The sequence below is a fragment of the Polyodon spathula genome, chromosome 25 (assembly GCF_017654505.1).
Source record: "Polyodon spathula isolate WHYD16114869_AA chromosome 25, ASM1765450v1, whole genome shotgun sequence".
Lineage (NCBI taxonomy): Eukaryota > Metazoa > Chordata > Actinopteri > Acipenseriformes > Polyodontidae > Polyodon > Polyodon spathula.
Genome location: NC_054558.1, coordinates 4,583,697 through 4,608,400, shown reverse-complemented (window position 1 = coordinate 4,608,400; position 24,704 = coordinate 4,583,697). Strand labels below are relative to the sequence as shown.

Below are 24,704 nucleotides of genomic sequence, written 5' to 3'. Positions count from 1 at the left end.
GTCATCTTTTAGGAATTGTTTAAAGCAATGCGGGGCACAGCAGATTTAAAGACACTATACCAGGCAGTGCAATTAAAATGAACATAAAAAAGCACATGGACTTTACTGTTGTAAGTATCGTGGGATTTTATTATGAAATGCAACATTTCCTTTCAAATATTAGATATTAAAATGCATATGAACACAGTACGAATGAACAAACCTGTACCATGCAGTCTAAATTATTATTATTATTATTTTGGGTGATCTGCAGAAACAATTTCCGTTCAATATTTCATGAAATCTTTAAATCACAGGTCAGGTGGTTACTGTTTCCAAAGTTAATTTCAGGCCACAAAACTGGCCACAGTCGGCCAGATGATCTCTCCTGGTGAATTTATTCATCTGTCCCAATAGTTATGGAGTGTGTATTGTATTACTTCAGCAGGACAGGAATCCTACATTGTAACTCATTGAAGTTAACTGAAAAGTTACACTTCAAATGTACAAATATTTTTTTTAAGTACTGTAAGGGTTAATGGGGGAGGGCATTATTTTTAAATAATCCTTGGGTCACACAGAGTTTATTTGTCTTCACTTGCACAGTTTAACTCACAGGCAGTCCATCTACTCCAGTGTATAAGCTGTGCAGATCCTGTCCGCTGCTCTGGGCAGGGTTAGTGCGCTCTGCCTGAGTGCCTGCTGGAGCTCAGACCTTGTGTTGCCGGGGGGAGGTTCCTTCCCGTCTGTTTAGTGTCAGATTCGGGTCAGCTGGTGCCAAAAGCTGGACGGCATGAAATTTTCAATCTTTTCCATGGCAAAGTTTAGGGGAGCGAACAGGGTGCTGAAGAACTGCAAGAGACAAAAAAAAACAGCAGAGAAAATGAAATCCTGCAGGAGAAAAAATAAGCCAATCTGCCTCAGGGCGGGTTCACTTGTCAAGAAACCCATTTGGCAAGCAGAGCCGTTATTTAATAGCTACGATGCATTGAAGCAGGTCTTTTAAAGAAAGAAGAGTGTGGTCACAATTAGAACACTACAGCAAGTCATTTTGCTTTGTCGTTCAAATACTCCCTGTTTATTCTAAACTAGATTGAGATATTCTGGTTACTCTTTATAACGTACAGTAGCATGCCAACACTTTCTGAAATGATACCTGAAGATCGACCTGTTTACCTGAATTGCTGTCAATACTGCAGTACATATTTATAAACACTGTCTATCTGCACCAGACTCACAAATAAACGGTATGCATAGCAGAATTAGAGGAGATAAAAAAAGGAGATGCTGCTACAGACTGATCGAATGCCTGTGTGACGGATTGACGGATTGCAGCTAACGCAGTCGCCCTCCGTGTTGGTCACACAGGTGAAGTTTGATCCACCTTTAGTCACAACATGCAGTAAAATCTGCCTCGCAGCACCCTTTCGTTCATACTGCAAGAGAGGCGGTCAGCTGTTGCCTAACTAAGGCCCACCTTTTCATTTACAAAATGAAACTCATTTTCCTTTAAGACTCTGACCCACAGTGACCCAAGATACCCTGTGAACATCCCACTGACTCCAGGCTGCAAAACATCCCACTGTTCCCTTACCCAGGCCCCAGGCATCCCGGCCTACTTCACTGCACTGCTACTTCTAACTGGCATGCAATCGCACATCGAACAATGTTTAAACCTAGAGTTTATTCCACCATAAACAAGAGTTTAATGTGTTTATCAAGCCATTAACGGTACAGCCCCACAGCTGCTCACGACAGAATATGGAAGAAAAGGCCTAAAAGAGTACAAACTGATAAAACTCATTTAACAGACCGACTGACTCTTTTTTTCTTACTAACAATACAGTAAAACAAAACTGAAAAGTTAAAAATACTGCCTGACGTTTTGTCACCTTTTACCACATGTATTAACACTTGCTGGGGGTTCAAAAGAGCAATACTATACCATTTTCAGCTTCATATGTTCTTTCCTATAACTGCCAAACAGATGGGGGTAATTTGCAGACTACAAAACAGGTATTTCATACCTCTTGTGGCTATTTTGTTTAAAAAGCGTTGATTGTGAAACAAGATCCCTTTCTGTTAGTTTTGTTCTCCCGTAATGTGAGTGACACTAGGACTCCGTTTCACTCGTAACGTAACAACGTGTCAGCTTCTGAATTCACAGACTCGTGTCTCCCCAGAGCAAGGTGGCCTTGTTTACATGTAAACACACACTGGCTGAACGAGCCCTCACGTCTCTGTGGGAGAACAGCAGCTCCTGAACTGCCCTGAAAATAAAACCCACAGTATTTTGAGCGACTGCAAAAAACAAAAATCACTCAGAATAACAGCAAACATTATAAAAACAAAACCGCCGTTTCAATCTTCTTTAAAATGCATGAAGTGGCAAGGACTCAATAATACTGGATCCACGTGCTTCCCATTCGTGGAGTTTCTCTCCATGTATGAGCTAGCAGAAGTGATTTAGGAGGTCTGTGGGATCATTTGTATAAATAACAGTATTCAGTTTATATAATACATTTACAGATGCAGATACAACTAGCGTATCAGTCTAAACAATTTTATAGATGGCACCATTAAAAAAACACCTTCAGCACAATTCAGCACCAATGATTTACAGAGCTGGGTACAGACGTCTAAATCATGGTATAAATAGCACCATGAAAAGCACCATGCCAAGAATTGCAGCGTTACTGTGTGCTTGAACATTACAAACACAGGCGCTCTTAAAACGATGCAGTACTGTGTGCTTCAACCTGCTTGAACATTACAAACACAGGCGCTCTTAAAACGATGCAGTACTGTGTGCTTCAACCTGCTTGACCATTACAAACACAGGCGCTCTTAAAACGATGCAGTACTGTGTGCGTCAACCTGCTTCAACATTACAAACACAGGCGCTCTTAAAACGATGCAGTACTGTGTGCTTCAACCTGCTTGAACATTACAAACACAGGCGCTCTTAAAACGATGCAGTACTGTGTGTTTCAACCTGCTTGAACATTACAAACACAGGCGCTCTTAAAACGATGCAGTACAGTGTGTTTCAACCTGCTTGACAATTACAAACACAGGCGCTCTTAAAACGATGCAGTACTGTGTGCTTCAACCTGCTTGAACATTACAAACACAGGCGCTCTTAAAACGATGCAGTAGTGTGTGCTTCAACCTGCTTGACCATTACAAACACAGGCGCTCTTAAAACAATGCCGTACTCTTGAATGGGTGTGTACTGCTGAGCTTGGTGTTCACCAAACACCATATAAAGTGTGAGCCATCAGACCAAGACCAAGATGCATCTGGGGCTGACAGAGCCAAAGGTAACACTGTCACATGACTCGAATGGAATGAGGGAAGGCTGTTGCTGTCCCGGCAATAAAAGCTCAACACGAGACAGATCTGGGAGACGGGTGATTCATACTGAACACTCTATAAACGCATAAGGAAGTCCATTAACATGAAGCCACTTATAATTTCATATAAAAAGTGATATGATAGTGGGAGACAGCATCATTAAATCTTGATATAGGACTGTTTACTATGGAACTGAGAAGCAGCTTTTCCGACGACAGTAACGTGCTTCAGTGAGAGGAGTTCAGTATCAACACAGACCAAGAGGCGGCTCCAGTCCACACCAAGAACGAGGCGTTTATGGCATCGTGTCCAAACAGGTCGTAACATTACTTCACGGATTCATAACACTTTATTTTCAAGTATATAAGCAAAAGGACTTGACTCCAACCCACGCTTTCTAGACGACTGCGTGACTCAGAGTTCAGCTTGCCTGTCGCAGAGATCCCTTACACAGACAACACCAAACGAGGTGTCTTTTAGACACAAGAGCCAGCGCCATCTAGTGAACAGCTAATGCATCTGTTGTAATCAAAACACAGCTCTGCACTAGACTATGTATTGATCTAGCGTACAATACATATACCTATCTGTGGCAGACCACTTGAACTGAACAGCATCTCCTGAACTCCTGAGACAAGCACAGACCCATTGTTTCTGTGACTGCAAGAACGGCTGTACACGTTACAAAAAGGGAAGGAGACAGCGAAACAATGTATCTTCGAAGCTTACTCTTTCAACTGCTTACAAAACTATGAGGGGACACCCCTGGGAAACCGAGTGATGTGAAGCGCACAGTATCCCAACTAGAACAGGGCTGCGAGAGAAGAGACTGAGGGGACAGGATCTCCCGCTTTATAAACAGCAGATCAGATCTACTAACGCCTTGACGTTTCTAATCTTTCAGATTACCCCTGGAATTAAGGGCAGGAGTCAGAAGACAGCTTATCATGAGTAATTCAAATAAGCACTGGGATTTAAAAGAGCGTTTGGAAGACTGATAGGACGGTTTAGTCAGCTCCCCTAAGCAGTTCCCACAGATCTGCAGCTTAAAACATCTTGAATACCAATACCAGGGTACTCTTCAACCACTTCCTGTGCTGTAGGTCACGTGGTCTGCAGCTAGATGCTAGAATGGAGTTTCGGTGCACAGCAATTGCTGTACACACTAGAACTCAAAATGATTCTAGGGTCACCCTCTTAAAAAGGTTACTCAGACTGTACAATGATGCAACCACACTGTATGTAAAGTGCATCTAGAAATAAGAAGAGAAACTAGAAATCTGTCCTAATATCCTGTTTGGACCAACAGATCATTTTAAAAGGCCACCTGCACAGGGCACAGACCCCATGCAGTTTGTATTTTCATAGCAGTGAATGAAAGACAACTTGACAGCGAATGCACCTGCAAAACCGATTCCTTTGATCACTCAACAAGCTACATTACAGAGACAGAGCTCACAGTTCAGAATATTTTGGAAACAGACACCTAGAAGAAGGAAACGTTAGTAGCTGGACTGTGCATACATTCCAGCAAGTTTACACTAAACACTGTCTGAGAAATCCTCACCCGAGACAATGGCTGGAGGGATTTCTCAAACTGGAAGAAATTAGATAGGAAAAGCCTTATTTTTTTCCTCTGCAATGTGGTGCATTTATATTTTCAGTGTTATAAGGAATAATATGTCCAATAGCTTGTATTACTACCAATAACCAGAACTGGTACAATAATACCGATTCTGAGTGACAGGGTTTTTTTATAAGCGCCAACACATTTCTGTGAAATAGTTTTGAAAATAAAAAACAAAGCTAACCCTTGGAAGTACATATCACTTTGCTACAATGCAGAATATAAGCCTGCAGATTTAAAATAAAAAAATGCACACTGGATTTTACACACACTGATCTTCCAAAACAAAGAGAGTTCAAACCAAGGAGCTCGGTGGCCTTTGAAACCTGACCTCCTGTGTTGCCAGTCTCTCAGAGAGCTAGCATTGCTAGAGGAGCTGCCATTTCAAAATCAACTGGGTCTCAGCTCCATTTGATTAAGGGACTCCTCAGCCTTACTCAAGTACAGTGAAAGACGTCGCCCCGCAAGCTTTAATACATTAGGAGTGAATCTGCTGTCTTTCAAGACCAGTCACGGTGCCAACAAAACGTGGCCTTCCTTAAGAGACATAAAATGTCTATTAAATATAGAAATACTAAACAGACAGCTAATAAATTCAACGAGGCACATTTCAACTAGACGTCAATGTACTCAGCATTGAGAGAGGCCTCCAGTCGAAAATGCCAGGGTTGTTAAATGCACTACGTTTCTTTTAGCATTCCCAAACAATTCAATGCCACGTGATTTGTATTTAAGAGGTTTTGCTGGTTATCAAAGATTTCTTCCTGTTCTTAAAAATATTACTTACTGTAGCCACAATATATTCCTTTGTTTTGGATCTCTGTGAAAAAAATGGTTTCTGCCACTTTATGTCATGTTAAACAGCAGAGTGGATTGTCCCACTTCAAAAAGGAGATCCAACACTATACCCGCTCAGTACAGAACAGGGAGATCCAACACTATACCCGCTCAGTACAGAACAGGGAGATCCAACACTATATACCAGCGAGATCCAACGCTCAGTACAGAACAGGGAGATCCAACACTATACCCGCTCAGTACAGAACAGGGAGATCCAACACTATACCCGCTCAGTACAGAACAGGGAGATCCAACACTATACCCGCTCAGTACAGAACAGGGAGATCCAACACTATACCCGCTCAGTACAGAACAGGGAGATCCAACACTATACCCGCTCAGTACAGAACAGGGAGATCCAACACTATACCCGCTCAGTACAGAACAGGGAGATCCAACACTATACCCGCTCAGTACAGAACAGGGAGATCCAACACTATACCCGCTCAGTACAGAACAGGGAGATCCAACACTATACCCGCTCAGTACAGAACAGGGAGATCCAACACTATACCCGCTCAGTACAGAACAGGGAGATCCAACACTATACCCGCTCAGTACAGAACAGGGAGATCCAACACTATACCCGCTCAGTACAGAACAGGGAGATCCAACACTATACCCGCTCAGTACAGAACAGGAGATCCCAACACTATACCCGCTCAGTACAGAACAGGGATACCCAACACTATACCCGCTCAGTACAGAACAGGGAGATCCAACACTATACCCGCTCAGTACAGAACAGGGAGATCCAACACTATACCCGCTCAGTACAGAACAGGGAGATCCAACACTATACCCGCTCAGTACAGAACAGGGAGATCCAACACTATACCCGCTCAGTACAGAACAGGGATACCCAACACTATACCCGCTCAGTACAGAACAGGGAGATCCAACACTATACCTGCTCAGTACAGAACAGGGATATCCTCTGATAAACCCAATGCGATCTGGTTTTACTTTTTAAACCTCAGCACAGCTCAGCCTTGTGCCACTGAATGAAACCGAACCCCTGACATGTAACACTTGATAATGAAAGTATTATTCAAACTGAGTAAATCTTGAAGAAAACCAAACCAAGGCTGTTGCGTTTGAACCCCAGGCACTCTGCAGGTTTCAAGAACGCTGCCAGTTACACAGAAACAATCGGTTGTACCCGCGAAAGCGGCTCATCTTGCGAGGGGAGTGATTAAAGGGAGTGCTGGGGTTTAAAGCACACTCTCAAGGACTTCTTCAGAGTGAAACAGAATCCTTAACCATTACTGATGGACTTTCCTTTGAAGAACTGTGCAATCACAGAAAGCATGCGTGCAGGACCGACACCAACAGATAACGCAACAGTGAGACTGACCATGCGCCTTTGTCTCCTGACAGTAAAAGGAGACAGTGTGTGTGAAGGGAATGCTAAAAACTGTGCGAGTTTCATACTGAATAGCCAGGAAGAAAGATGGGCTTTCTGTGCCAAAACAACTGCCTTTCCCCTCCATTCTGCAAAACGGCAGAAAAGTATTACAATTTGATTGCACTGTGCCGTGGGACAGCAGCCGGGTAACTAGGGGTTACATTAACTGGGACACCTGGCAGTGATGGGGGTTCAGATTTGGGTTAGCAGTATAACCCTGATTGGACGGCATTAGCGCCCGGTCATTGACTGCGTGGGTAAGGTACCGTTCAGCTAAAAGATAATGCCTGATAATCACAGTTTTGTGATTGGAAACTATTCAACAGTGATTTTATTGCTATTAAAAAAAAAAAAAAAACTAATTTACAGATTTATTTATCTTTTCAATGTTTTGCACAAATGGAATAGTGTTACTTTAACTATGCAGAGTCACTTACAGCAGGACCTCGGTTTTGCGTCTCACCCGAACTGGCAAGTTACTTACGCCTTTAGCGAAGACTCCCATTAGCTCAGGGAATTGGTGTGTGAGCAGCGCTAGCATTGCAGTGAAAGAACACAGGCCTGCTGTGAACAGGATGAAGAAAGGAAGCTCCTTCTTGGGGTACACAGAGACTTCATGGAAGGCTGCAGAGGGGGGGAGATGTTGAAAACAGCAGATTATTACAAACACACAGCGTGGGAAACTCGCACTAGTCAGTGTGTTTTATACTTGGTATGGTCTTTTAATAAGATATTTCAATAATATAATCTTAAAAACGGTTTGAACTCCAGCACTGAGTGGGGTGCAGGGACAGTGCAGGGTTTCAGTAACTTACATGGCAGCAGTTCTCTGTCGGCCGTCTCTGTACAGCCTGGGTATGGGTAAAAGAGATGCCCCTTTTCTAAAGGATAGGGAATCATCCGAAATGCTGAAAAACACAAACCTCAGCTTTAACAATATATCCTGAGGAGACTGAACATCACCATCGCTAATAGTGGGCTACCTAATATTAACACAGTTCAAGAGATCAGATATATTTACAATCCCCAGGGTCCCCGAGCATGACTTGGTGGTGTGTAAGAGGTGTGGGGGGGGGGGTCATTTAGTCAGGGGAGTGCAGGTTCCATCCTGGCTGTGCAAAGTTGCAGATCAATATGAAGTAGCAAGCTGAAATGGTTTACAAGATATTCGCAGTTGTCGAATTAAGCAAATTGATTGGAGCAGCTTCATGTACAGACGCAGTCTCTTTCAGATCATGTGTGGCGTTTAGACGGTGGCGTTGATTAAGAGATACTTACTGCCTTCCCATGTACAGTGCAACAGATTCAGGGCTCCCTCTACCCTCTTCCAGTGCTGCAGGTGAAAGAAGGCGTAGGCCACCGCTTCACTGTCTCCTCTCTTCAAAACGTGCTCGGGCGGCAGTATCACACTCTTCATTTCTAGTAAATACTGCAACGAGAAACAGCAGATTGATTCCCGGGCAATGCTCTTCACAGAGACTTCAAAAGGCCTCTAATAATCCCAGCTAGTGGGATGGACGAATGACCAATGAGCCCACGAAGGGTTTGGCCGTGTGGTTTACACTTGTCCTCATGAGTTAAATACCCACGGCACCCCTTGAGTGTTAATGGAGTCCTCCGTTTACATCCTCGTCCTCGCTGCATTATCACTGTGCATGCACGTACATTAATGACATAAACTACAGAAACAACAAGATTCACAGCAAGTCTAGGGATTTCACTGCCTAACTCACTCACTTACCAGGACCACTTACAAAATCCTTTGCTGTCTCTTCTGAATTGTTTATACCAGCCCCATCAATTACAACAACAGACAACACATCAAAACGACACTTTGTCCCTGATTATGCGAATTCTTTAAACTGTTAACAGCCTGTGCCTCAGTGTAAACTTTGTTACACAGTGAACATGAAGGTATAAAATGAAGCACCCCATGTTCAGGTGGTGTAGTCAGTACTGCACGCTGCTCTGTGAGTTTGAACCGTTCCAGATGGGCTGGAGCTGGAGAGTGACAAATGGATTTATACCAAACTGTAAGATTATTTACTAATCCTGTTTTGCAGGCTGACCTTTTCCCCCATTCACTTTGCTGAAAGAATGCACCCGAGGTTGTGCCCTCAGTGAATAAAGTACAGTTACTGCCTGGCTGAGTGGCTTCTCCCTCCGAGCAATCTGGCCTAACACGTCCAGGGTTATCCACTTGCTAATCCCCAGATAATCCTCTCGAGTCCATTTTTCCAGAGCAAGGACCGCCGGGACACACACACACAGGTCCTGTTGTGGGAGAGCTGGCTGGGAAGCATGACCTTTGACACAGCTCCTCACCCAGCTAGTGATAAAATGGACACATTTAGAGACCCAGCATGTTATAAGTGGAGTTTCCCTGCCATTCACTTTCATTGCTGTTCCAGATCCTGTTATCTTGTGATAACACGACAGAACAGAAGTCCCCGAGGGACCGCAGTGACAGCAGCCTGTACCTGTTACTGTTTGAACTGCTGCAGCAGGAAATACCTTCGTTATAAATTTGGAGGACAATACACAACCTTAAAAATCCCTTGACTTGTCTGCAGATACAATGCTATAGACTAGTTTCAGTGGACTGGAGCTGTTCAAATTGTAGTACGGCTAACCTTGTGTATAGATGCAACCCCGTGCCTACAGCATATGACAAAATACTAAAGTTACACTTTATGTTTAAGAGCAGAGGTGTTTGTGACTTATAATAAGGCAATACGCAGTGTGTAGGGAGTCTCTTATTAGAACAGAAACGTGCACAGTTTTGGCCGCCAGATCCTAACCAAACTGGACAAGATAACATCTCTTCTAATATTAATACTGAGAGACACCCTGCGTAAGACAAATTAATAATTTCTAATAATAATAATAATAATAATACGAGGTGAAGATTCTCTTCCATGTATTTCTTTCATGAGAATTTGTGAAGTCAGCTTAATGTTTAATGCGCTTTTTCACGTTCCACCTTGGCTGTGCCACAAGGTAAACAAATGAATCCTATTCAATACTTGTTCAGTGCCTCTTGTGAAAAATGGATTTCTATTCCACTGCAATAAAAGCAGACCGGAAAATAAAAAGACAGAGATGGATGCATTGCTGAAGATAGGGGGAAAGTTAGACAAATGAACCGGTAAATCAGACTGGCAGACAGATAAATAGACTGGCCAAGCCAGATATTACAAATATTTAAAAGGCAAAAAGAAATAGAAAGATATAGCCATGATGCCCACCCTTTTGAGGCTCTGGTTGGGTTTGGAATCTACCTTCCTGATTTGATCTCTTTCCCCACTCCCCGTACAGCCTCGACTGCGGACTCAGATTTCCTTGGCACTTGATCAGTCATGCAAGCAGACTATGATTTCTTCCAGCAATTAACTTGCTCCACATGAACTTTATTAAAACGGACAGGCATGCTTAAGAGACCTGGAGGAGAAAGGCAGGAGGTTACAGACCCTGTTACTGCTAACAGCTGTATTCGGGGAGGATTAAGACCACTCAAACGCACCCTTCCATTATCAAAGATGTAAAGCCTATATATAATCACTGCAGTCGTTTGACAACAGCAGCTTTAAACTCCCTAAAAGGGTCATGAAGACCACCCCCCTTGACCTCCCAGTGTGTTAAGCTGCAGATCGTAAATTTGGCTCCTTTACGCACTCAGTCTTGGGGTATTAAGGGGTCACGTCATTACTGGAGGAGATCTTCTGATTTTTCATGAGACCAAGACACAGCAGACAGAGGTGCAATCAGTGCCCAGATGAACTTGGCTTTTTCATTTACAATTTAAACATGTATCCTCATTTTCTGCCAGCCAACAAAAGCATCAAGTCGTACAGTATTAAAGTCAAACGGCAAACTAAACCACGTTTCTGTAGAACACAAACGTGGTCATTTTTTTCCATGTGCACAAGATCATTTATTTCAGCATGTCTGGGACAAGCGCCCTTCTTCAGCTGTGTAGAAAGAAAAGTAGACACAGCGCAGTGAACCTGTTCAAAAATTCTGTGGATGATGTCATGATGATGTCAGAACAGAACGTTCATTCCGAGAGGTTCCAGAGTTCCCAGTTTGCAGATAAACTCGCGTTCCCTTTGTTTCCGAGGAGCATTCGTTCCACAGAGCCGACTGATCCCACAGGGGGTGATGTCTTCAGCAGTGTGATTACAGCCGTGTAGAAAAACGACACCCATAACCTAATACTGAAATCAGGCTTAATGTTTACACTGAACGTCTACATTTTCATTCAGCTACAAAGCTGAAGGACGGCTGTTGTCTGAAACGTCCTGAAATAAAACATTAAATAAACTTTCCATATATAAAAGTTTCTGTTTAAAAGCGCCAACTTCCCAAAGTTTTGGTACTTTAAACATTTTGTGTGGAAACGTTACCTTTCACACAAAACTTTTGTGGTCATACTGTATGTATATATGTAATATGCTTATATAATAATATATATATATAATATATATATATATATATATATATACACATATATATATATATATATATATATATATACACACACACACACACACACACACACACATTTATTTATTTATTTTTTTAATTATATCTCAATCCTAAAATTCTAGGTGATGCAAAGCTTTTGGCCCGAGCTGTATGTATCTCCTGGGTGTCCTAGGCTATATTTCTTATGGTCACGGGGAACTGTAGAAATAAACAAGACTCAGTACTTGACGACAGCATGAACTCGACTAAAACAAAGCAATTCTAGACAAGGAACCAAAGCAAGCAACTGCACGAGCAATCAACGCTAATGCAAGAGCTAACGACCAATTCACAGCCTCGAGATATTTATTTGATGTTTCTCCATTGAGCCACTAATAGTTTCCAGCTTCCACAAAGTCATGCACAGGCCCTTGCTCTTTCAAATAGGAATGGAATCAGACCAAGAGCTTCACTCACTCAATTTGCAGCACAGCCCCCTCCGCATGAAATGGAGTGGCTATTAGCATACAGAACAGTTCAAGAAGAAAAGTTTTGCTTTCCCGAGATTGGTCATGTCACGACGTATTAGCTTTGGTGGGTTGATGGGCCTATAGGGGACCGAGGGAGCGTGACCCCGGTGATGTTATGGAATGTATTTAATGAGATAGTTTTTTTCAAGGCAATTACAGCCCTGACCGAACAATTATACACAATTGTGCTATGGTCTTTTTTTTTTTTTTTTTGTGCTAAGATATTTTCTCCTGTGTTCGGTTTGCAATTCCATTCCACTCTATTTTGGTTTAAAAATGGTAAGCGTTACAGAATCTCTTGCAGGGTTTACAAGTCTGTGACCTGCACACAAACCACACAATGTGTGAGCCGGATACTCCACGATCCCGAGAAACGTATTTCCCTTCCCCAAATCATTTACGACCCGGGATTAAAAAGTTCAAAAGAGTCGTTACTATTATGTTTGCCTTCCCTGACTATCTGCTTTCACCAGCAGTCAACAAGTTTTTCATTATTGTCCAACATCCCCCCCCAACTAAATGTGACACGATGCAACTTTTCTTGAGGCAGTGATCACATTTCAACTTTCAACCCTTTATCAAGACTGTCTAGGAAGCGGATTCACACGAATCGTGTAATATTGTTTGCCTCCCTGACTCCTAGTGTCTTTCGACCAGAAGTCAAACAGTTTGTGAAAAACCTTTGGACCCGTAAATGTGGGCAGTGCACGTTTCACGTCAGTGAAGATCACAGCAGATTCACTACACACACACACACAACACACACACACACACACACACACACACACACACACCGACACACACGCACACACACACACACGCTCCTGGTCTTAGCTAAACGAACACAGCACCGCAGCGTTATTTTACACTCATTGTCACAGTTTTAATCACTGTGGGAAGACGCCTATTTGGATTGAGCCCTCTATTCAAAGTGACTGAAATCACTTCTACCAACTGGGTGAGAGAAACAATTAAAGCAAACAGAGTCCTGAGCGCACATCATGAACGAAAACGCCCAACGCCATGTTTTCAAAACACGTACTTACCAAACCCTTTCCAATCCATTCTCCTAACTCTCGATAATTAAACCTGCCCAGCGAGCACACTATAAACTTACTTCCTGTGCAACAGGTAATAGAGCTCTACCTGCTGCCTCGTATCCATCTGCAACACAGTCCTCAGCTAGTCTTTATTTCACAACTAGAGCCCTCTGGGCAAGTTAACTCCTATATCGGCCACAATGTGTTTGCGACTTGTGGTCGTAACTCAACAAGCTAAAATAACTGGCCGCTTAGATTGCAACACTACTAATTTAAAAAGTCAGGAGAAGTTGTCTGAGGGCCGTTGCCAAGTTATAAACACATTACCATGCAATGTGCAGTGCTTTCCCAGTTTAACTGTACTACAACCAGGGCGCGAGAATGGATTTGCACGGATCAAGCCAGACTAGACAGCTGTTGCCAACTTAGAAGGGTGTCCTGCCAACAAATGAATCAGGAGAACTTCTTCCTGAAGATGTGCGCCTCTCCTCTGCCGGGACGTTACACAGCATGAGAAATCCGGTCAGGAATTAGAAAGTGGTGCTCAGCATGGATCCCCCATGTGTCTCGTCCAATTAGTTTCAGCACATTAAACTGGAATTGAAGGATTGCATCCCCGTTTAGCAACAGCGGCTTGCAGAGTTCATAATCAAATGGTCAGGGGCCTCGTCTGATGCAGTAATGGTTTGACGCTGCAATGAAGCAATGGAAGCTGAGCTCACTCATTAAAATATAAATTCTCCAGGCGTAGCATGGAATCAAACACGTTTAACAAATGCTGAAAGAAACTCTAAATCCATGGCAAACGTTTCCACTAGAAGTCTTTTCTTTTGCCAAGGAATATTTTTCACGTTGGAAGTGCAAGCATGCCCAAAAGCAAGGCTTGCAAACAGACATTGCTATAGTGCGCTACCAGACAGGATGCGTTACAATTATGTGTTTCTTTCAAAACTGCACATTTAGGAACTCTATAGCAAAGTGACTGCCAGGTAAGATTTAAGGAGTTATTTTGTTAGCTAGAAGTCTGATGGCTGCTTGTAGCCTCTCTGCTATCAAAAACTGCTAATAAATTAAAATGACAGCATGGTTTTCTTATTTTAGACAGAGACCGCCATAAAAATCACAAAGCAGCAGCCTGTCCTTTAAAACGAGGATAGCGGCAGGGAGCGAGTTCATACGTTCCGAGCACGGGAAGAGTCTGGAATGCTGACCATTCCTCGCAGGCACCCTGTCGGCTCTCACCTTTGGTACGTGAGGGTTAAACTCTACCGCTCGGTGTATGGCTTCCACGGCATTCATTTCCGCTGTGCTCAGCCCTCTTCTCGAGGCTGTCTCTGGAGAAAATCTGAAAGGAAAGAAGACAGCGTTTCTCAGCCTTTTTAAAACCAGGGACCAGCGCAGCGTCGTTCTAAATACCGGAGGAGCACTCTGGACCACCGCAGCCTTTTATATCATCAATAAAAAGCAACAACTTTCTACTGGACAGGACAGCTGGGTTGAAAGCATACTTAGCATTCTTTCAGCTTTCGAAATGAAAGCATATGGCATTACCAAAATCACTGCAGTAAATATCACCTAGTACAGATCATGGAGCTCACATTTTCCTTTGTGCTTTGGGCGTTCTTTCTTTTTCAGAGGAAAGAGATCTTTTAAAATAATAATAACGCTACATTCGGGAAGAGAGTCGTCGTTTTAAAAAAACAGGACTCCAAAAGGACTCTGAAGCAACTCGCATGCTAGCTACGTTCCTTCAAAAGAGTGCAAGGGCTATTCACATCAAACGCTATGAAAATCAAACGCCATGAAAAATCAAATACAGGTCGGACACAATCCGCTAGGTGCAATAACACTGGATTGCCTACTGTTACCTCAACTAAATCAAGATTGTGCTAGTCAGGGTCTGCGAAATCAGCCAAACCTGGGCATCTCTCGTACAGGAAAATGCGAGCTCCACTAGGTACTCGTAACACACAGTAGATTGAGATGTACTGTAGTTATTTCGTTAGCTACATGTCCTTTAAGCCACGCATGTTCTTTCTTGGTAGTTATCCAGTTCTCTTTCATGTAGGATCCGAGTGTCAAACTTCAAGCTAGACTTGCAAGCAACGTGCAACACAGTAAGCACTTCCAAACCTTACTTGTCCGACACAGCCCTGGCTTTGAGGAGTGCTGCTGTGTAGCATATCGTCGCCGACTTTGGCAAACTGATATCTGAAAAGAAAAGAAAGGCGGCAAGCTGCAGGTTTATAAGGATCAATACCAGAAGTCTGGCATCAGGTGTGGAATGTGTTTTCAGCAAAGAGCTCATTCAGATCATTCTGATGCAGAGTGAATTGTCAACAGGGAGTGACTGCCTGCTCTAACATTCTAATCAGTGTAATACAGCCTGACTTCTGGGACCCCGTGCACACTGGGCTACCAAGGAATTACAGTTAATATATTGTTAACGGGGCACTTGGCCAGCAGGGGCTGCTGTAACACTGAGAGGAGAAACAGCGTCTCGACATTCCCTCTGGAATCCCCAGCAAACCACGCAGCCGTGCCTTTACCAGGCGAGCGGAAACTACAGGTGCACACCCCTGGCGGTCATTTCTCAAAATCTCACTTCAGAAATCATTACATAAATAAGATCCAGCAGCAACATAATGAGCACACCGTACAGTGTGAAATATGGATCAATTTAATTATAATATTGTATAGAAAAGAAAGAAAAAAGACTTGTATGCTTTATCTCTTATTTTTATTCCTGAGGTTTCCGTTTTCCACTCGGGATCCACTAATTTGGCAGCCAAGTGCTTGTTCTTGCAATACTTTTGCAGAAATGCCCATAAGTCTTACAATACGGTCCTCAGCCAAGTGCATGAAATAGATTTAACGCTGGCCTTTGACCTCAAAAGAGCGCTAAAGAACTGACTGGGGAAGAAAAAACATGCTGGTCTTATTTCTGGGAAAATTTGGCACAAATTGGGAGATGAATCTGCACGGTTTAAAATACACTTTGTCTAGAGAGCAGGACCTGGTTACATAGAAGAAGCTAGACTGGTCATGAAATGATTGTATATAAAAAAAATTAAAAAAAAAAAAAAGTAAATCTTATGTGTTGTGCACTTGCATTCACCAATAGGTCTGAAAAACATATTTTTCTTTTGTATTTTAAAACAGGATACCTAGACTTGGTTAAAGGAATCGCTGTTTGCTAGCCTGGCTTTCAGTTAGTGTTGCGCTTGCTTGGTGGTCCACACGTGCATCGCGTTGAGTTTACACCAGGTACTGCTTTAACTGGAGCCGCAGCACTGTCGTCGAGGGAGACCGTACAAATCTAAGCAACACTTCAAGAAAAGAACCAGTCCTTAATTTGATATGAACACCAAAGCAGCAACAGGCATTTAAAATCATATTTAAAATGATCATCAGCATGTTTATGGGGCACAACAGAGCATCGCGTATAAAACTGTATAAGAGGCTGGATGCCTACAGCTCCTCAGATCTCCCAGCCTCTACTGTGTGATTGTGACTTGCCCTGTATGAGACACAGGGTACACTTCTTACCATCATATTTGGCCAGGACAGTTTGCACATCGGCATACGCTTGCAACTCCAGCAGAGCTTCTAGTAAATTCTCATGTATGTTTAACATGCCAAGCAGAGGGAACTCTTTCATTAACTGCAAAGACAAAAAAGCACATTCAGCGTTAGGGGGAGCATCTGATTGGTTACCGACAAGGAAAGAAGGTGTCGGATCAAGGAAGTGCAAGAACTGCAGACAGAAAGCAAGGCTTGCAAACCGAGCACTTTCTTTAAATCTGGTATGGTACCAGCTACAATGAAAATGTTCTGTAAAATGTGCACGCAGCAGGTTTATTTAAAAAGCAGGCAGATTTTCACAATGATAAGCATGCAAAGCTTTTCTGCGTTACTCACATCTCTCATGATTTTTACTGCTTCACGAATTCTTCCCAGCTTGCGCGCACACATCGCCAATCTTCGTTTAATGTACACCAGTACATTTGTGTCTCTTCCTGTAAAAACATATTAAAAAGAGATTTTCTTTCTCTATGTGATGGCGTTTGCAGTTATATTAAGCCTAAGACCCAAAACTTTAAACTTACAAAATTTTTTTTTTTTTTTTTTTTTTTTTTTTTTGCCTTTAGCAGGCTTTGAGCTTGTCTGGGGAATCCGCAGTGCCAGAAGAGAACAACCTTCTTCATTCCATTCAAATCAATTAATCATTCATTCACACAACAGCGCCAAAGCATCGCAGAAGCCAACGGCAGACCCTGTGCCTGCCACACACTGTCTGGCCACTAGCGGGCTGTTCAACAACGTAACCATTTAAACAGAACTGAAAACAATGCAAAACAACCATGCTGTGCAGCTTACGAATCGCCCTGCGTCAACTGACTTTAAAAGGATTGAGGAAGGCTGTGCCAGACAAGCTCAACAGAACATGGTAACACAGTTGTGAAGCAACAGAGCCCATATCCACTCAGAAAGACTGGGATCACCATAGTAATCATTTCAAAGTCCTTTCATTAAGGCAATGACAGCTTAAGATCTTGCGGTGAAACCCCGCCTCTGACGTGCAGTGCTGACGTCACGGTCTGGGGCAGTGGCAGGTGGTCACCGTAGCGTCTTGGTTTTTGATGACACAGCCCCTTTATTTGGTGTGCTCCTCTTACTGTGCTGTGTGTCCTGCTGTGCCCCGTGGTGCTGAATCAGCTGGCTCCGCCTGTAGCTCGCCTCGCCAGCTTTCAAAGCCTGCTTGAGCAGTCGCTCTGCCTCTGTGATGGTCGTGGCCTCTTCCTCAGCCAGCAGGACATAGGCAGCGGCACACCTGCAGGCAAAGCAAGCTCAGGGTTAGGAATCAGAGAGAAGGGGCTTAAAAACGCTTCTCGGGGGATGGCAACAAGTCTCCCACTGCACACCAGCTTGATCCATTCCTGCTTTTACTAGGAGTCGAATAAGACACACCTGAGCTTGTTACCTGTACCCTGTGTTGGAAAAGGAACACGACCCCTGGGTAGGGAGTCTGGCCTTTTACACACTGATGATGGCACACGGTTTCTTAACCTTGAGCACGATTTTAAGCAAAAAAGAAAAAAATTAGCTATTTGGTACTCACTCCTGGTTTATTTCGATAGCCTGGTACGCTGCCTTGATCCTGGATTGTGTATTCCTCTCTCTCCATGCTTTCTGAATTGCTGTGGGGGGAGAAGACGGGTTTGTCAAAGCACATCCTGGTGTGCAGTCCAAGAATTATCCAGAACCCGTCTCAGTGTAGCGAGAGGTCACCTAAAGCTTAGCAAAGACAAACTGTTTTAACCACTGACTTGACAGCTGAGGAAACAGTGCCACCTAGTGGGATACAAAATAAACTGCGCAAGCTTGCTTTCACCGGTTTCTTCTACTGCAGTCAAGCTCTCAATCTGAGTGTGGTTTGTTCCTCTGCAGAGCTTTCTTGTGTGCCAAAAGGGACAATACATTTAAACACCGTGGATACATAGCTTTACTAACGTTACTGGAATGCAAAGGCAGGAATACATCAAAAGATGTCCAGCAAATGGTGCAGGTGAGTTTTTAAACCCACTTTCAGATTATTTCTTTTCTGTTTTAAAGTATTTTTCAGCAACGTCCATCCCCCTTCCACAGCTTTACATTCAACATGCACAACACCGATGCCCGTGATCTACAACAGCAGGTACAGGAGAGAGCAGAGTAACAAATGACAAACGCATGGCTTCATGAAAATGGAATCAATGCTTCGATCCGACTTACCGCATGTGTTATTACTTAATGTGTTCTCTAGCTGCTGGCAAAACTGTACACACGGTACAGACGGACTGACGTACAGGCAGACTCGTCCATGTGCCCCATAATCAGATACTGCCCGGTTTGTTGGTCAACTGGAAAAGCTTTCGTTTCCTCTGTCAGCTCCAGGAGCTTGGGGGCTGTTTTAAGAATGCGAGACTGTGGCAATGTGAAGCACTAGTTAACAATGAGCTCATGACAAGCTAATCCTCTGGACTCGGTAATTACTGTACACACTTCAGCAGGCTTGCCACTTCTCTCTGACTGGCTTTTCGTTTTGTTGCTTGAATGATACAGTGGAATGAGAACTAATACATCACTGATCTTGTGACTAACATCACTCAAAACGGTGGACAGTTTTTCTGGTTTCCTCATCTCACTCCCACCCTTCTATTACAGATATTTTTAAGCTGTTTTAAGAGAAGCTCTAAAATCAAACTCGCATTAGTCCCTCAGTCGATGCGGCAGCAAAACACTGAGATCCAATTACAGCTCAGAGACTAAACTGCCAGCCGAGAAAATTGTTACTGAGATCCGTCCTCAAATAAAATTAGAGGAGGCCAGCAATATGAAAACTATTTCAAAACACATTACAGAAGGGAGAAGAGGTATGTGAAGCAGAGTCTACTGCAACAACGTTGGCTATTGTCAATCTGCACTAAAAACCCGTCCCAGTGAACAAACTGACGGCCTCATTAGTGAAGCCATTCTGTACGCATTAACCCTGGCTGTTTGGATGTAATACATCTTGACAGTTTCATCTTCAGGAATGCATGAAGCCGAATCAAGATCTGTACTGTGTAAGTGTATACTGATGAACTCCTGGCTGATGCACTAAACCTTCACCGCAGTCAGGACAAAAGCATCTGGGTGGCTAAAGTTCATCTGAAATCAAGTTAGGTCAGTATCCACAGCTGCAGTTGCAAGTTTGAGGTGACAGCATGGCATTGCTAAAAAGACGGACCTCTATCTCAGTGGCACGTGGAAATGTGGTTTGAATTGTATGCCACTCCGCAGCTGTAACCGTGGCGTAGGATGGGGCCAGCCCACAGGTCATGCTGTCACAGTGCGTCTGCAAACCCACCTGCATCAGCTGGTCGAAGCTGGTCTGTATCGCAGGTGAAGAAGGTCTGGTGGTCTTGAGCTGATAAATTCATGTCATAGTAAGTTAGAGGCTCCTTTCCAGTTACCCACGTGTACCTTTTGAAAAAAGCAAAGCCTTATTCACAGAAACAAGCCCACTATTCATTTACGATTGATCGGCCCACTTTTTAAATTCTGAGTGCCCAGTTATTGTACCCCAGTTTCTCACCCCACTGACACAATCCCCATACCAGCTCATAAGCCCCGACGGTCAGAGGGTGTCCTCCGATCCCCAAGCCAATCCTCTCTTTAAACCCAGGAGCTCAACAGCAGGTGAGGTCGAGCGACCTGCCTCTGCAGGACAAGGGCCAGAACTTCAGCTGTCTGCTTTGACCTCAACAGGCCAGCAGGGTGCGCTTTAGATGTGAAAATGAATTTACCTGCTGTATTCAGCTCCTCTGAAAAGATTGAGTGGGTTCCTCCAAACTTTGCATTCTACAAAACACAAACAAGTTATCACTTATTATACAACGCTAACAAACAAACAAAAAAAAAAGAAGGCCAGTAAATGTAATATCTAAATTACCATCGCTTCGTAACTATCACATTTTCCTATCGGAAAAAGGCCTATTGGATTTTAACAGATGTTTTTTTTTTTTCTCCAAGCATTTGCAAACCAGTCTTTTCCATACTGCGCTTCCCGTTGAAGGAGCGAATCCGACATGCCAGGGGTACCCAGGTATTTAGTAAGGTGTCTTAAGTGCGCGAGGAAAAATTAGTAATAAAAAAATCGCCACCCTTAGTCTTACTGTAAATTATTTGCTGTTTCCATAATCTGTGTCGGTACTGCATATCACTGAACAGATCAAGAACTACAACTGGTTGCTGCTTGCACCTCTAGCCTTGGCTGAGAACAGAAAGGCGTACCTGAGACACTAGGGTGGCCAGGTTCTGGCTCTCCGTTAATGGAAGTGAACAAATTGGACGACGCGCTGCTGCTCTCCACACCTCCGAGCAGCGGCCGCAGGTGACTCACAGACACCTGCTCGATGAAGGAGGTGCCATACTTCCGAAAGTACCACCACTCAAACACCTGCAACACAGGTCAACGAGGGAGAGATGCACTTGAGACCCGAGCATGAGCCATCTCCTGACGTGCAAGATGAAAAGAAAGGGCTGAATCACAGGGTCCAGCTCATCTGTATTGGTGCACGCAGGTAATCTTTTTTGCTTTTTTCTGAACATGACATTTGTGTTAATAAAAGGTATTAGCCTTATTCTGTTACAATCAATCGGAGTGCAATGCTAGATTGAGAGACATTATAATAATCTGCCCGTGACTAGTTTGGATCTTGCTTTAAGTGCTGCACTGTACAGCCGTCCTCGTTCTATTCAGATCATGCAACATTGTGACCTTGGAACTGTGCCTGTCCCTCATTCTCTCTATCTATACACATGAAGAGTAGGTGGGGCTGGCAGAGTTGTAGTACTGGTTTTGGTCTAGTTTTAAAAAAGGGCTTGCTTAAGGAGTTGTGTTTTGAAAATATCCTCACAAATGTCTTAAACAGACAACAACAACAAAAACACAATTAGCCTGTAACTCACCAAAATGAGACCGGAGATTAGAGACGAGGTTCCAGTCAAAGCCACATAAAACTTCGGGGTGAGTGTGTTCAGAAACACGGTTACTGAAAGAAATAGGTTTGCAAGTCATATTTACATTAATTAGTTGATATATATATATATATAATATATATAATATATATATATAAGATATAATGACAACACACTTTTTAAATGATACTTATGAAACTTGTGCAACTATTTTTTTAAAAACTGTGAAATAAAGTTAACAAAATTTTTTAAAACTGTTAAATAAAGTAACAATTGAATTAATGTCAATATTTTTGAATCCATCAAAACTTAACGTTCTTAAGGAGAAGCGTTGCGATACGGCCCCCAGTCAGGTATGATACTGACCCTGCACTTCTGTCTAATAACCACTAGGAGGCACAACACGCTGTAAATAACTCACCCCTGTAAACTACAAGCTTTGACTGCAGTCCCTACTCTGAAACCTAAAATAAAGAGGACTACCGGTATGTTATTAATAGCTGGTTAGTAAAAAGCACAGCAATGCTAATCTTAAACTGCACCAAATGAGCAAAACCTATTTACTGCAATGCAATAAATCCGGCTTCCAAACGGTTCCTTTCTCTGATCACGGGCCGCTGTTGGACTCTGGAAATCCATATTTGCCATCGATCAGTGCTTAACACGGATCCGATTTCACGTTTAAGCAATTGATATTATCCAAAGCATTGTTTAAAATGCATTGAAATACACAATCCCTCGTCATTTCAACAGTTTTCACACACTGCACTTCCCAAAGCTTTCCTTGCGTCCACCTCGTTCTGTATCACAACCTAACAGTTACAAGCCAATATAATGTGCATTGAACTGAAAACACAGCCAAACGCTCTGTGCATATTCGTATTCATATCTGGCATAAAGCACCAGAAATGAAGCACCATCACAACACGCGAGTACACCGAGTCGGGATTCCGCTTGTAGCTTAATTATTTCAGATCGCGTTCACCAGTTTAACCAGTTTAAACTGGAAACATGAAGCGTGTGTTTGCCAGAATTAACGTGTTACCCTGGGAATCGTATCCTTAAAAAGGGAATAAATGAAGATTTCTTAACTTTTTTTTAATAAAAGGATTCGGACCACCCTAAAAGGAAACAGCACGCACACGTCATAACAATTCTGTTTAAGGGCAGTTTGGTTTCTTTGAGTGTAAATCAACTACGATCCAGCTTTTGACATTGCTACAAAATACAATTCAACAAACGAATACATGCCGACAGGATGGGTGTATATCTGAGCTACATGCAGCACTAATGCTCGTGTGATTATAACATGCAGCAGACTAAGCTGTACAAACTTTCCCAGTTTGAAGCCAGCCTGACAGTTGTAATATCAAGTGTGTTTGTGTATTTCTGTTACCTGTGGTCAGGCTTTCCTGGAGCTTCAGCGGGGTTCTCAAGATGTAGATCAAAAATAAAAGCATAATAAACCACAAGAGCCACAGGTACGTCCATGACCAGGAAAGCCACGCTTTTAATTTCTCTGCAAAGCCAGGAGGCTGGGAGCTGCTGTCACTGTCGCCCGCCATCTTCCCTGGGATGATAAACACAGGCACGCCGGGACAGCGGAGGACTGCGAGCTGCGCTCTCTGGAGGAGGAGAGAGAGGGGAGAGGGAAGAGAGAGAGGAGAGAGAGGAGAGGGGAGAGAGAGGAAGAGAGAAGAGGGAGAGAGAGAGAGAGAAGGGAGGGAGAGGGGAGAGGGGAGGAGGGAGGAGAGAGGAGGGGGAGAGGAGAGAGAAGAGAGAAGAGAAGGGAGAGAGAGAGAGGGGAGAGAGGAGAGGGGAGAGAGAGAGAGGAGAGGGGAGAGAAGAGGAGGGAATGAGAGTTTTCTTATGAAGGCAGAGCGAGAAAAGACAGAAGGGAAAGAAGCAGAGAACAGGAGAGAAGATAGAGGAGACAGGGAATAAGAGCAGGAGGGGAGATGGGAGAGGAGAGAGGAAGTAGAGAAAGAGAGGAACAGGAGAGGAGAGGAGATAAGGCAAGGGCGAGAGGAAAGGAGGGGGGTTCTGGACGGAGAGACTTCGGAGAGAGAGCGAAGGAAGAGGGAGCAGACAGGGGAGAAGATGCAGAGAAGAGAGACCCCTTTGAAGAGAAGATAGAGAGAGTCGCAGAGCGATGAGAGTCCGATTGAGCGGGAGGAGAGTTATTAGATGTAAGAGACAGAGGAGAGCGACGGGGGGGGAGAGAGAGGGGCGAGGGAAGGGGATGAGAGGGAGGTATGGGGGAGGAGGGGAGAGGGGAGAGGAGAGGGGAGTGGAGAGGAGGGGAGAGAGAGAGGGGAGGGGAGAGGGAGGGGGAGAAGAGAGAGATGAGAGAGAGGAGAGAGAGAGAAATATAGAGGGAGTGAGAGGGAGAGAGGAGAGAGGGGAGAGGGAGGGGAGAGAGAGAGGGGAGACCTGGATGTCTTGAGATAGGGGAACGAGGATTAGGGGGGAGAGAGGAGGGGGGAGGAGAGAGACAGGGAGAGAGGGAGAGAGGGGAGAGAGAGAGGAGGGAGAGGGGAGGAGAAAGAGGACGGGTAGAGACTTCAGTTAAGAGGGAGAGGAGAGAGGAGAGAGGGGAGAGAGAGAAAGAGAGAGAGGAGAGGGGGAGAGAGGGTAGACGGGAGAGGGGGCACCCAAACACCGCCCGACAGACCTCCTTTAGAGAGGGGAGAGAGACGCACTTTAAAACTGTAGAACGGGACTTGCGTTTATTTATTTATGTATTTATTAATTGGTTTAAACGGTTCATACAGTCTGAAGTGGAATTCTGTCGCCAAATTCTTTTAATGACAGTATATTCGGATTTGCAAAGGATTTTGACTGTGTGCTGAAACTAGGTTTCTTTAAATTGCACTGCACTGAACTGCCGAAAATGAAACATTAACTCTGGAAGTTGTTTCACCTTTAATGGAACGGGGATATTATTTGCC

At 43.7% G+C, this 24,704-nt stretch overlaps 1 protein-coding gene across 1 annotated transcript; it reads right to left on the bottom strand.

The window, feature by feature from the left end:
• Positions 1-116: 116 nt before the first annotated feature.
• Positions 117-23,342, bottom strand: LOC121299991 (suppressor of tumorigenicity 7 protein homolog). Its single transcript, XM_041228301.1, has 15 exons — positions 23,150-23,342; positions 21,745-21,827; positions 21,067-21,232; positions 20,580-20,634; positions 20,141-20,256; positions 18,371-18,449; positions 17,928-18,082; positions 17,170-17,267; positions 16,798-16,912; positions 15,387-15,459; positions 14,491-14,593; positions 8,490-8,640; positions 8,027-8,119; positions 7,696-7,835; positions 117-831 (listed from the first exon to the last, which is right to left on the bottom strand). The coding sequence occupies exons 1-15, from the start codon at positions 23,316-23,318 to the stop codon at positions 736-738; spliced, it is 1,692 nt and encodes a 563-aa protein (XP_041084235.1). The 5' UTR covers positions 23,319-23,342; the 3' UTR covers positions 117-735.
• Between the last annotated feature and the right edge of the window lie 1,362 nt (positions 23,343-24,704).

Bases quoted from the DNA above. Each gene is read 5' to 3' on its own strand.
- LOC121299991 (XM_041228301.1), bottom strand. From the start codon at position 23,318: ATGGCGGGCGACAGTGACAGCAGCTCCCAGCCTCCTGGCTTTGCAGAG. The intron at 18,450-20,140 runs GTGGGTTTGCAG...CTCCCCCCACAG, and splicing joins GCTTCGACCAGCTGATGCAG to CAATTCAGAAAGCATGGAGA. The intron at 16,913-17,169 runs GTGAGTAACGCA...TTGTCTTTGCAG, and splicing joins CAGTAAAAATCATGAGAGAT to TTAATGAAAGAGTTCCCTCT.